The sequence below is a fragment of the Ylistrum balloti genome, unplaced genomic scaffold (assembly GCF_031769215.1).
Source record: "Ylistrum balloti isolate Yb309-2 unplaced genomic scaffold, AGI_CSIRO_Ybal_v1 Utg369894, whole genome shotgun sequence".
NCBI lineage: Eukaryota > Metazoa > Mollusca > Bivalvia > Pectinida > Pectinidae > Ylistrum > Ylistrum balloti.
The window spans coordinates 402,518-416,445 of NW_026782025.1; the positions used below are offsets into that span (position 1 = coordinate 402,518).

Genomic DNA, 13,928 nt, shown 5'->3' on the forward strand with positions numbered 1-13,928 from the left:
ACTATGGTGTGTGTATGTGTATATCATAACTGTGATGTGTGTATGTGTATATCATAACTGTGGTGTGTGTATGTGTATATCATAACTGTGGTGTGTGTGTGTGTGTATATCATAACTATGGTGTGTGTATGTGTATATCATAACTGTGGTTTGTGTGTGTGTGTATATCATAACTATGGTGTGTGTATGTGTATATCATAACTGTGGTGTGTGTGTATATCATAACTGTGGTGTGTGTATGTGTATATCATAACTGTGGTGTGTGTATGTGTATATCATAACTGTGGTGTGTGTATATCATAACTGTGGTGTGTGTATATCATAACTGTGGTGTGTGTGTGTATATCATAACTGTGGTGTGTGTATATCATAACTGTGGTGTGTGTATATCATAACTGTGGTGTGTGTGTGTATATCATAACTGTGTGTGTGTGTGTGTAACTGTGTGTATGTGTATATCATAATTGTGGTGGGTGTATGTGTATATCATAACTGTGGTGTGTGTGTGTGTATATATATATCATAACTGTGGTGTGTGTATGTGTATATCATAACTGTGGTGTGTGTATATCATAACTGTGTTGTGTGTATATGTAACTGTGCTTTGTGTGTGTGTGTATATCATAACTGTGGTGTGTGTGTGTGTAACTGTGTGTGTATGTGTATATCATAACTGTAGTGTGTGTATGTGTATATCATAACTGTAGTGTGTGTATGTGTATATCATAACTGTGGGGTGTGTTTGCGTATATCATAACTGTGGTGTGTGTATGTGTATATCATAACTGTGGTGTGTGTATGTGTATATCATAACTGTGGTGTGTGTATATCATAACTGTGGTGTGTGTATGTGTATATCATAACTGTGGTGTGTGTGTGTATATCATAACTGTGGTGTGTGTATGTGGTGTGTGTGTGTGTATATCATAACTGTGGTGTGTGTATATCATAACTGTGGTGTGTGTATATCATAACTGTGGTGTGTGTATGTGTGGTATCATAACTGTGGTGTATGTGTATATCATAACTGTGGTGTGTGTGTGTGTATATCATAACTATGGTGTGTGTATGTGTATATCATAACTGTGGTTTGTGTGTGTGTGTATATCATAACTGTGGTGTGTGTATATCATAACTGTGGTGTGTGTGTGTGTGTATATCATAACTGTGGTGTGTGTATATCATAACTGTGGTGTGTGTATGTGTATGGTGTGTGTGTGTGTGTATATCATAACTGTGGTGTGTGTGTGTAACTGTGGTGTGTGTGTGTGTGTGTGTATATCATAACTGTGTGTGTGTGTATATGTAACTGTGTGTGTGTATATCATGTGTATGTGTATATCATAACTGTGGTGTGTGTATATCATAACTGTGGTGTGTGTTTGCGTATATCATAACTGTGGTGTGTGTTTATCATAAATGTGGTTTGTGTATGGATATATCATAACTGTGGTGTGTGTATATCATAACTGTGGTTTGTGTATGGACATATCATAACTGTGGTGTGTTTATATCAGAACTGTGGTGTGTGTGTGTGTGTATCATAACTGTGTGTGTATATGTGTATATCATAACTGTGGTGTGTGTATATCATAACTGTGGTGTGTGTATATCATAACTGTGGTTTGTGTATGGACATATCATAACTGTGGTGTGTTTATATCAGAACTGTGGTGTGTGTGTGTGTATATCATAACTGTGGTGTGTGTATATCATAACTGTGGTGTGTGTATGTGTATATCATAACTGTGGTGTGTGTATATCATAACTGTGGTGTGTGTATATCATAACTGTGGTGTGTGTGTGTATATCATAACTGTGGTGTGTGTGTGTGTATATCATAACTGTGGTGTGTGTATGTGTATATCATAACTGTGGTGTGTGTGTGTGTGTGTGTGTATATCATAACTGTGGTGTGTGTATATCATAACTGTGGGGTGTGTGTATGTGTATATCATAACTGTGGTGTGTGTGTGTGTGTGTGTGTATATCATAACTATGGTGTGTGTATGTGTATATCATAACTGTGATGTGTGTATATGTATATCATAACTGTGTGTGTGTATATGTATATCATAACTGTGGTGTGTGTATATCATAACTGTGGTGTGTGTATATCATAACTGTGGTGTGTGTTTGTCTATATCATAACTGTGGTGTGTGTGTGTGTGTGTGTGTATATCATGTGTGTGTGTGTATATCATAACTGTGGTGTGTGTATCTGAATATCAAAACTCTGGACTGTAAAAATATATTGTGTGTGTGTATATCATAACTGTGGTGTGTGTTGTGTATATCATAACTGTGGTGTGTGTATGTGTATATCATAACTGGTGTGTGTGTGTGTGTGTATGTGTATATAATAAGTGTGGTGTGTGTATGTGTATATCATAACTGTGATGTGTGTATATCATAACTGTGGGGTGTGTTTGCATATATCATAACTGTGGTGTGTGTATGTGTATATCATAACTGTGGTGTGTGTATATCATAACTGTGGTGTGTGTATATCATAACTGTGGTTTGTGTATGGACATATCATAACTGTGGTGTGTTTATATCAGAACTGTGGTGTGTGTGTGTGTGTATCATAACTGTGTGTGTATATGTGTATATCATAACTGTGGTGTGTGTATATCATAACTGTGGGGTGTGTGTATGTGTATATCATAACTGTGGTGTGTGTGTGTGTGTGTGTATATCATAACTGTGTGTGTGTGTCATAACTGTGTGTGTGTGTGTATATCATAACTGTGTGTGTGTGTATATCATAACTGTGGTGTGTGTATATCATAACTGTGGTGTGTGTGTGTATATCATAACTGTGGTGTGTGTATATCATAACTGTGGTGTGTGTTTGCGTATATCATAACTGTGGTGTGTGTTTGTGTATATCATAACTGTGGTGTGTGTATGTAACTGGTGTGTGTGTGTGTATATCATAACTGTGGTGTGTGTATATCATAACTGTGGTTTATGTTTATCATAACTGTGGTATGTGTATATCATAACTGTGGTGTGTGTATGTGTATATCATAACTGTGGTGTGTGTATATCATAACTGTGGTGTGTATGTGTATATCATAACTGTGTGTGTGTATGTGTATATCATAACTGTGGTGTGTGTATATCATAACTGTGGTGTGTGTATGTGTATATCATAACTGTGGTGTGTGTAAGGACATATCATAACTGTGGTGTGTTTAAGGACATATCATAACTGTGGTGTGTGTAAGGACATATCATAACTGTGGTGTGTGTATGTGTATATCATAACTGTGGTGTGTGTAAGGACATATCATAACTGTGGTGTGTGTATGTATATCATAACTGTGTGTGTGTGTGTGTGTATATCATAACTGTGGTGTGTGTGTGTATATCATAACTGTGGTGTGTGTAACTGTGTGTGTGTGTGTGTATATCATAACTGTGGTGTGTGTATTTGTTAAATGTTGTGTGTGTTTGTGTATATCATAACTGTGTGTGTGTGTGTGTGTGTGTGTGTGTATATCATTTCTGTTGTGTGTGTATATCATAACTGTGGTGTGTGTCTGTGTATATCATAACTGTGTGTGTGTGTATGTGTATATCATAACTGTGGTGTGTGTATGTGTATATCATAACTGTGGTGTGTGTATGTGTATATCATAACTGTGGTGTGTGTGTATGTGTGTGTATATCATAACTGTGGTGTGTGTGTGTGTATATCATAACTGTGGTGTGTGTATATCATAACTGTGGTGTGTGTATATCATAACTGTGGTGTGTGTATGTGTGGTATCATAACTGTGGTGTGTGTGTGTGTGTGTGTGTATATCATAACTATGGTGTGTGTATGTGTATATCATAACTGTGCTTTGTGTGTGTGTGTGTGTGTGTGTATATCATAACTGTGTGTGTGTGTATATCATAACTGTGGTGTGTGTTTTCGTATATAAAAACTGTGGTGTGTTTTTGTGTATATCATAACTGTGGTGTGTGTATGTGTATATCATAACTGTGGTGTGTGTATGTGTATATCATAACTGTGGTGTGTGTATGTGTATATCATAACTGTGGTGTGTGTATGTGTATATCATAACTGTGGTGTGTGTATGTGTATATCATAACTGTGGTGTGTGTGTGTATATCATAACTATGGTGTGTGTATGCGTATATCATAACTGTGGTGTGTGTATATCATAACTGTGGTGTGTGTATATCATAACTGTGGTGTGTGTTTGCGTATATCATAACTGTGGTGTGTGTTTGTGTATATCATAACTGTGGTGTGTGTAAGGACATATCATAACTGTGGTGTATGTATGTGTATATCATAACTGTGGTGTGTGTATGTGTATATCATAACTGTGGTGTGTGTATATCATAACTGTGGTGTGTGTATGTGTATATCATAACTGTGGTTTGTGTATGGATATATCATAACTGTGGTGTGTTTATATCAGAACTGTGGTGTGTGTATATCATAACTGTGGTGTGTGTGTGTGTAACTGTGGTGTGTGTGTATATCATAACTGTGTGTGTGTGTGTATATCATAACTGTGTGTGTGTGTGTGTATATCATAACTGTGTGTGTGTGTGTATATCATAACTGTGTGTGTGTGTGTATATCATAACTGTGTGTGTGTGTGTATATCATAACTGTGGTGTGTGTGTGTGTATATCATAACTGTGGTGTGTGTGTGTGTATATCATAACTGTGGTGTGTGTGTGTGTATATCATAACTGTGTGTGTGTGTGTGTGTATATCATAAATGTGTGTGTGTGTGTATATCATAACTGTGTGTGTGTGTGTAACTGTGTGTGTGTGTGTGTGTATGTGTATATAATAATTGTGGTGTGTGTATGTGTATATCATAACTGTGGTGTGTGTGTGTGTGTATATCATAACTGTGGTGTGTGTATGTGTATATCATAACTGTGGTGTGTGTATGTGTATATCATAACTGTGGTGTGTGTAAGGACATATCATAACTGTGGTGTGTGTATATCATAACTGTGGTGTGTGTTTGCGTATATCATAACTGTGGTGTGTGTATGTGTATATCATAACTGTGGTGTGTGTAAGGACATATCATAACTGTGGTGTGTGTATATCATAACTGTGGTGTGTGTATATCATAACTGTGGTGTGTGTATATCATAACTGTGGTGTGTGTATGTGTATATCATAACTGTGGTGTGTGTATATGTATATCATAACTGTGGTGTGTGTATGTGTATATAATAAGTGTGGTGTGTGTATGTGTATATCATAACTGTGGTGTGTGTATATCATAACTGTGGTGTGTGTATGTGTATATCATAACTGTGGTGTGTGTATATCAGAACTGTGGTTTGTGTATATCATAACTGTGGTGTGTGTATGTGTATATCATAACTGTAGTGTGTGTATGTGTATATCATAACTGTGGTGTGTGTATATCATAACTGTGGTGTGTGTATATCATAACTGTGGTGTGTGTATGTGTATATCATAACTGTGGTGTGTGTATGTGTATATCATAACTGTGGTGTGTGTATGTGTATATCATAACTGTGGTGTGTGTATATCATAACTGTGGTGTGTATGTGTATATCATAACTGTGGGTGTGTGTGTGTATATCATAACTGTGGTGTGTGTGTGTATATCATAACTGTGGTGTGTGTGTGTATATCATAACTGTGTGTGTTTGTGTATATCATAACTGTGGTGTGTGTATGTGTATATCATAACTGTGGTGTGTGTATGTGTATATCATAACTGTGGTGTGTGTATGTGTATATCATAACTGTGGTGTGTGTATGCGTATATCATAACTCTGGTGTGTGTATATCATAACTGTGGTGTGTGTATATGTATATCATAACTGTGGTGTGTGTATGTGTATATCATAACTGTGGTGTGTGTATATCATAACTGTGGTGTGTGTATATCATAACTGTGGTGTGTGTATATCATAACTGTGGTGTGTGTATATCATAACTGTGGTTTATGTATATCATAACTGTGGTTTGTGTATGGATATATCATAACTGTGGTGTGTGTATATCATAACTGTGGTGTGTGTATATCATAACTGTGGTGTGTGTATGTGTATATCATAACTGTGGTGTGTGTATATCATAACTGTGGTGTGTGTATGTGTATATCATAACTGTGGGGTGTGTGTGTGTATATCATAACTGTGGTGTGTGTATATCATAACAGTGGTGTGTGTATATGTATATCATAATTGTGGTGTGTGTATATCATAACTGTGGTGTGTGTATGTGTATATCATAACTGTAGTGTGTGTATGTGTATATCATAACTGTGGGGTGTGTTTGCGTATATCATAACTGTGGTGTGTGTATGTGGTGTGTGTGTGTATATCATAACTGTGTGTGTGTGTGTATATCATAACTGTGGTGTGTGTGTGTGTATATCATAACTGTGGTGTGTGTATGTGTATATCATAACTGTGGTGTGTGTATATCATAACTGTGGTGTGTGTATGTGTATATCATAACTGTGGTGTGTGTATGTGTATATCATAACTGTGGTGTGTGTATGTGTATATCATAACTGTGGTGTGTGTATGTGTATATCATAACTGTGGTGTGTGTATATCATAACTGTGGTGTGTGTATATCATAACTGTGGTGTGTGTATGTGTATATCATAACTGTGGTGTGTGTATATCATAACTGTGGTGTATGGGTATATATTATCGGGTATTTACCTGAAGTTATTAGTGTTTATGATACATGGATAAGATGTTGATAGCTTTTCCTCACAAGTATTTCTGACACGATAGTCATTTTAAAACACGTGATTCTCATCCTCAACATAACGGCTTCTGATAGTGTTTCATAAGTAAACATCGGGGATTATGTTGAATCAGCTACTGTTGAGAATGACAAGCTGATTTGTCTCAGTCACACGTGACTCAATTATTTGCATCTGCAGCACGTGGAAGTTTTGAAAACAAAGTTGCACGTGTATGGTATGTTGAGAAGTATGCAATGTTAAATGAACTTATCAAACGCATCTTTACATCGCCGACGAGTATTTTTTTTATATCAATCTTATCTTGAATCTGAATTTCAATTGAAATGAAGTCTGACTGAAGAAATACCATGGGGGAAAACTTTCATCTGTGTGAATGCTAAAGATGTCACGCTATAGGTCAAACAGAAGTCAACACCAATGAGACCAGCCCTCGGATGAAAATCAGTCAAAATGATGATAAGGCGAGTGATATCCAATCTGATTAACAAGTCTCATATTAAAACATAATATTCCTCATCCGATTAATGATGTGTACGAGTCCGAGGTTTATGTGTCATGAACACAAGATCTGACCAGATTGGTATAAAACGGCTCTTCGGACCCGACCATGGAGCAGATTTCAACGGAGCTGCAAGCAGACTCAACTCTGTGTTTTTGACGTCCAAACACAACGATCTATACGGATACCATGGCTGTCGCTTCTACCGTTACCTTCAGCAAATTCATTGAAGGTAAAATTCGAATGTGGTACAAGATGTACAATTTAAAGCGTGATGGTGGCATGGGAAAAGAAGACTTTGATTATATGACGGATGTGTTCATCAGGGAGTTTAAACCAACCGCTGCACAAGAGGCCGAGCTCCGACACTGGCTGCATAACCACTGGAGCATTATCATCAGCGAGGGCAAAGATCTGACGGCGGCGGGTAAGCCAGGAGGAATCACACAAGATAATTGTCCTGATTTACTGGAAGTTGAGAAAATCCTGAAAAATGAACAGCGGATTACCGAGGACCAGTATGTGAAAGCGTTTGGCCAGCTTGTCGAAGTCAACAAGGATCTTTTCGTGAAAACATTCACAAAAATGGTCACCATGTTTTTCAACATGTTTGACGCGGACAGTGATGGGTTCATCACAGTGGATGATATGATCAAGGGATTCAACTGCTTCGGCATCAAGCATGATGATGCCACCCGAGCCATCTTTAACGACCTTGACAAGAACAAAACAGGCAAAGTATCACGTGACCTGTACCTGTCAGAATGGATTGAGTTCATGGTCGGCGAAAATAAGGATGCCGTGCTCGCGAAATACCTGTGTCAAGGACAGTCGTGACGTCATCAACAAGGTTCGGCAGTAAGGCGTTGTAGACGGTAAATGTCGATAATAATCATAGACTGTGTTTCTTGGTTTGGTTTTAGAAGTAGTAACGTGAGTTTCACGATTCTATGAGGACAACTCTTCTCACTAAGAACCAGTATTTGGAATGTCCTGTGTATATGACTGGTGTAGGTGAGCGGTGGCTGAAGTCAAAGACATTGCAAATTGATTGATTACATGATTGAAATAAAAAATAATTCATGTAATTTGAGAAAATAAAATGTCGAAATCTTGCTGAGCTGTTGATGGTGATGTTATAACAGGTGTTTAAACTCTGAATTTAAATTACATTTATATTTACATCATAACTGATGTTGATAGGTTTGGTTACAGTTACTTTTTGATAACTCCATAGTTACCTTGACTATTGTTTGTTATCTCTACAGTTACCGTTGTTACTGTTTGTTATCTCTACAGTTACCGTTGTTACTGTTTGTTATCTCTACAGTTACCGTTGTTACTGTTTGTTATCTCTACAGTTACCGTTGTTACTGTTTGTTATCTCTACAGTTACCGTTGTTACTGTTTGTTATCTCTAAAGTTACCGTTGTTACTGTTTGTGATCTCTAAAGTTACCGTTGTTACTGTATAATATCTCTACAGTTACCGTTGCTACTGTTAGTTATCTCTACAGTTACCTTGATTATTGTTTGTTATCTCTACAGTTACCGTTGCTACTGTTTGTTATCTCTACAGTTACCGTTGCTACTGTTTGTTATCTCTACAGTTACCGTTGTTACTGTTTGTGATCTCTACAGTTACCGTTGTTACTGTTTGTTATCTCTACAGTTACCGTTGTTACTGTTTGTTATCTCTACAGTTACCGTTGTTACTGTTTGTTATCTCTACAGTTACCGTTGCTACTGTTTGTTATCTCTACAGTTACCGTTGTTACTGTTTGTTATCTCTACAGTTACCGTTGCTACTGTTTGTTATCTCTACAGTTACCGTTGTTACTGTTTGTTATCTCTACAGTTACCGTTGCTACTGTTTGTTATCTCTACAGTTACCGTTGCTACTGTTTGTGATCTCTACAGTTACCGTTGCTACTGTATATTATCTCTACAGTTACCGTTGCTACTGTTTGTTATCTCTACAGTTACCGTTGTTACTGTTTGTTATCTCTACAGTTACCGTTGTAACTGTATATTATCTCTACAGTTACCGTTGCTACTGTTTGTTATCTCTACAGTTACCGTTGTTACTGTTTGTTATCTCTACAGTTACCGTTGTTACTGTTTGTTATCTCTACAGTTACCGTTGTTACTGTTTGATATCTCTACAGTTACCGTTGTTACTGTTTGTGATCTCTACAGTTACCGTTGCTACTGTATATTATCTCTACAGTTACCGTTGCTACTGTTTGTTATCTCTACAGTTACCGTTGCTACTGTTTGTGATCTCTACAGTTACCGTTGCTACCGTATGTTATCTCTACAGTTACCGTTACTACTGTTTGTTATCTCTAAAGTAATTGTTACTACTTTTTGTTATCTCAACAGTTACCGTTGCTACTCTTTGTTATCTCTACGGTTACCGTTGCTACTGTTAGTTATCTCTACAGTTACCGTCGCTACTGTTTGTTATCTCTACAGTTACCGTTGCTAAAGTTTGTTATCTCAATAGTTACTGTTTGTTATCTCTATAGTTACCGTTGCTACTCTTTGTTATCTCTACGGTTACCGTTGCTAAAGTTTGTTATCTCTATAGTTACCGTTGCTACTGTTTATTATCTCTATAGTTACCGTTGCTACTGTTAGTTATCTCTACAGTTACCGTTGCTACTGTTTGTTATCTCTACGGTTACCGTTGCTAAAGTTTGTTATCTCAATAGTTACTGTTTGTTATCTCTATAGTTACCGTTGCTAATGTTCATTATCTCTATAATTACCGTTACTACTGTTTGTTATCTCTACAGTTACCGTTGCTTCTGTTTGTTATCTCTACAGTTACCGTTGCTACTGTATGTTATTTCTACAGTTACCGTTGCTACCGTATGTTATTTCTATAACTACCGTTGCTACTGTATGTTATCTCTATAGTTACCGTTGCTACTGTATGTTATCTCTATAGTTACCGTTGCTACTTTTTGTTATTTCCAGTTACATTGGCTAATACTTGTTATCTCTATATATACCGATGTTACGTTTGTTATCACAATAGTTACCGTTGCTGCTGTTTGTTTTCTGAAGAGTTACCGTTGCTACTTTTTGTTATCTCCAGTTACCTTGGTTATTGCTAGTTTTCTCAATAGTTACTGATGTCTTGCTTGGTATCTCTATAGTTACACTTGCTATTGCTTGTTATCAACTTAGTTACCTTTGCTACTGTTTGTTATCTCTATAGTTACCGTTGCTACTTTTTGTTATTTCCAGTTACCTTGGTTATTGCTAGTTTTCTCAATAGTTACCGATGTCTTGTTTGGTATCTCTCTAGTTACACTTGCTATTGCTTTTTATCAACTCTATAGTTACCGTTGCTACTCTTTGTTATTTCCAGCTACCCTGGCTATTGCTTGTTATCTCCATATTTATCGTTGCTATTATTTGTCATCCCCATAGTTACCGTTGCTGCTATTTGTTATCTCCATACTTACAGTTACTACTGTTTGACATTTCTTTCGCTACCGTTGCTATTTGGTTTTTTTTACGTTTTAACAATATAAAGGATGGCGTTTGACCTGCACAACTGTATCAAGTATAATTCGATAAGCAAAGTACAACCAATCACCGATGTACTCAGTGAGCACAAGGTATTTATTTGTAGGGAGGTTTCCTTACGACTGTTTAGATTTCAAAAGTCCGTTTTAACAAAGCGATCAGCGATTCCCAATCAAAAGAATATCTTAAATCTCTCATGGAGACACTTACAAAGCACCTGGAAAGCTGTAAATTCTTTGTGGTGACGACATGTCGGGGAGTAGTATTGACAACATAAAACATAAGGGTGTTACATGTTTGTTTGTCAAGAATCGATGATGACGTGTAATTAAGTAGTTATATAATAGCCTTGGCATCATTTAATATAATCTCCGCTAGGCACCATCCCGGGAAATGAGAGCAGACCCCAATAGACATCTCGTCTTTCCGGATATTATGTAAACCACACTGAGATCAGGCATCGTGATATGGTCATAACAGCACCAGTGGACCATCCTGGTGAAGCCGATGCTTCAATGAGAGGAACGGTGCGACGCGGCGCATGAGCGGAAAACTGCTAAGTACCAAGAATTAACAGAGCAGTGCAGACTGAAGGGATGAAGCACTGGCTGTTCTCAATAGAGGTCGGCGCCAGAGGGTTCCCTGCACATTCAGTATGAAAGTTGATCCAGAAAGTCGGACTGACAGGAGCACGGCGAAAGGCAACTATTACGACCATAGCCAAGAAGGCAGAGAGAGCATCATGCTGGTTATGGTGCAAACGAGATGGGCCAAATTGGAGACCAGACAACAGCGAGCAGTGAATGATCACCACTGCTGACCCGCCAACTAGAGTTCATCGTGGAATAGGGGTGAAAACAACCGATCATTGTTGGAATCCACCAGACGACGCTGTCAACAGCAGTCTCCAGATATCTACGTCGCCAATGCCTATCCGAAGCAACGGTTGGGTTTACCAATAGCAGAGAAATCCGTCAGTTCATATTGCACACCTAGAAAACCAGTGACTTCTGGGAAAGTCTGGATGGCAACAGGGAAAGACCTGTGATGCTCGATATCAAACTGGCAACCAGATATAGACTGGTTCTTGGACATGTGTGGGCAAGCCCCCAACATATTGTTTTTTGTTAGAGGACACCAATACATTGCTACAACGCAACGACATGAGCTACATCCCAAGAGTCTCCTGAGAGGAGAAGGATGAGAGGTTCGGATTTAACGGAAACGAACACAGGCATGGCACGAATGCGTGAACAAGACCCCAAAGTCGAATGTTGCTGTTGAAATTTACTTAAGGTGTCTACACCACAACATGTCCTTGTGGGAAAGTATGCAAGAATATTCACCAGACAGGGTTGCTCAGCAGGTACGCAAAAGCAACACACAGGCGATTCTTCTGGGGACGGATGAGGTTACCAGTCAGGAACAGGAGGAAAGTCACAGTATTGGATATCACTTTGCTGATGAGTCACTTTACAACCAAGACCCTTGACTTGAGAGGGAGTGAAGGAGTCAAGGAAACACAGCCACAGAGATTACTATTACACCACGGAAAGCGAGGGCCAACTTGCCAAGAATGTCAGATGAGAGATGAGAAAAGCGTTCAGGTCAGCTGGAAAGCTCCAAGAAAGAGAAAGTATACTCAGTGCAAAACACACATTGAGACCCAGACAGTGCAAAGCCACTGGGAAACTGTCCAAGGATCTGGCATAAGCTTCCCTATCATACTTGATTTATGAGTGTTTAGAATTTAAAACACTAGCGAGCATTTTGCTTATTTTTCTTTACTTATTTCCCATACTGGGTCCCGCATCTCCCATCCCTGGGAGCAGAGATGTTACGTCTATACAAGGTTGATTACTGTTCACCAAAGAATACTTCAGAGCAAATTTGGGGAAAATCCATTCATTCCTAGAAGAATAAATTTTTTTAAGAACTTACTGTATTGGGTCCCATCACTCAAGTCCAATGGGGCTGAGACCTCATGTGTATACAAGACTGATTCCCCTTCAGCCAAGAAAGCTTCAGACCAAAGTTGGGCAGTATTCATTCTTTCCTACATGAGGAGTGGAACTTTTCAGAATTTACTTTATTTCACCAATTGGGTTCAACCCTTTCAGCCTACAAGGGTTGATACCTTATTGATTCCCCTTCACCCAAGAGTACTTCAGACCAAATTTGGTCAATATCCATTAATTCCTACAGGAAAAGTAAAATTTTCCTGTTGGGCCCCATCCCTCAAGCCAAAAACCAAGAATTATACAACTTGGTTCCCCTTCTCCCAATGATGCTTCTGACCAATTTTGGTGAAATCTATTCAGCCTTAATGACTTGTAGCTATTTTTAGTAAAAAGTTGGTGGATGCCAGATATTGGGCTATGGACCCCATGTCATAAAAAAGCTCTTAGGTCCTTTAGACCAGGTGAGTGAATCATATACAATTATATACAAAAGAAAAGGATAGAATTTATTTTTCAATATTTAACTGACATCCAGATTTTATTTTGAACTCCTGTATATAAATATAAAGATATATATACATGTATATCATGGTAGGGTCAAATTAAAGATCCTATGTATCTGCACTTCTGACTTTTGCAGAAAGATCTAACGGAAAAGTTTTTTTTCATCCTTACAGAATTTGAAAATAGACTGTGATCCTCTTTAGTGCTCAGTCTCCATAGACTTCATTCCACCAAAGGGTCCTTATAACCCTTTATCCATACTTATACATATTATCTTCACTACAAGTCCACACCCGATATTTATCAAGCTAATATCAATAGAAAGAAGTGGAGTATAAAACACAAATAGAGCTACTTAAAGGGGTAGTACAGAAATACAGAAAAGGAGCCAAAGGGGCCTGCATCACTCACCTTGCTAATTTAACTATTCAGTCATTTAAAAAGGAATTTCAAATATGAAAAATAATTTCTAAAATAATTTCCCTATTTGGTCCCTGCCTTCTAGTCAAACAGAAGTCAAGATTCATTATTCATAAAAATTGCTTAAGACCAAACTTGGACAATATCCTTGCATAGAAAAGAGGATTTTTAACAACTTACATTTCCCCATTTGGGCACAACTCTTCCTGTTCAAATGGGCCAGGATGCACCATTTACACAGAACTGA

The 13,928-nt window shown here is 37.9% G+C and overlaps 1 protein-coding gene across 1 annotated transcript; it reads left to right on the forward strand.

Moving 5' to 3' along the window:
- The first annotated feature begins 7,443 nt into the window (after nt 1–7,443).
- Nucleotides 7,444–8,091, forward strand: LOC132546526 (uncharacterized). Its single transcript, XM_060210244.1, has one exon. The coding sequence runs from the start codon at nt 7,444–7,446 to the stop codon at nt 8,089–8,091; it is 648 nt and encodes a 215-aa protein (XP_060066227.1).
- The last annotated feature ends 5,837 nt before the right edge of the window (nt 8,092–13,928 follow it).

Bases quoted from the DNA above. Each gene is read 5' to 3' on its own strand.
- LOC132546526 (XM_060210244.1), top strand. From the start codon at position 7,444: ATGGCTGTCGCTTCTACCGTTACCTTCAGCAAATTCATTGAAGGTAAA.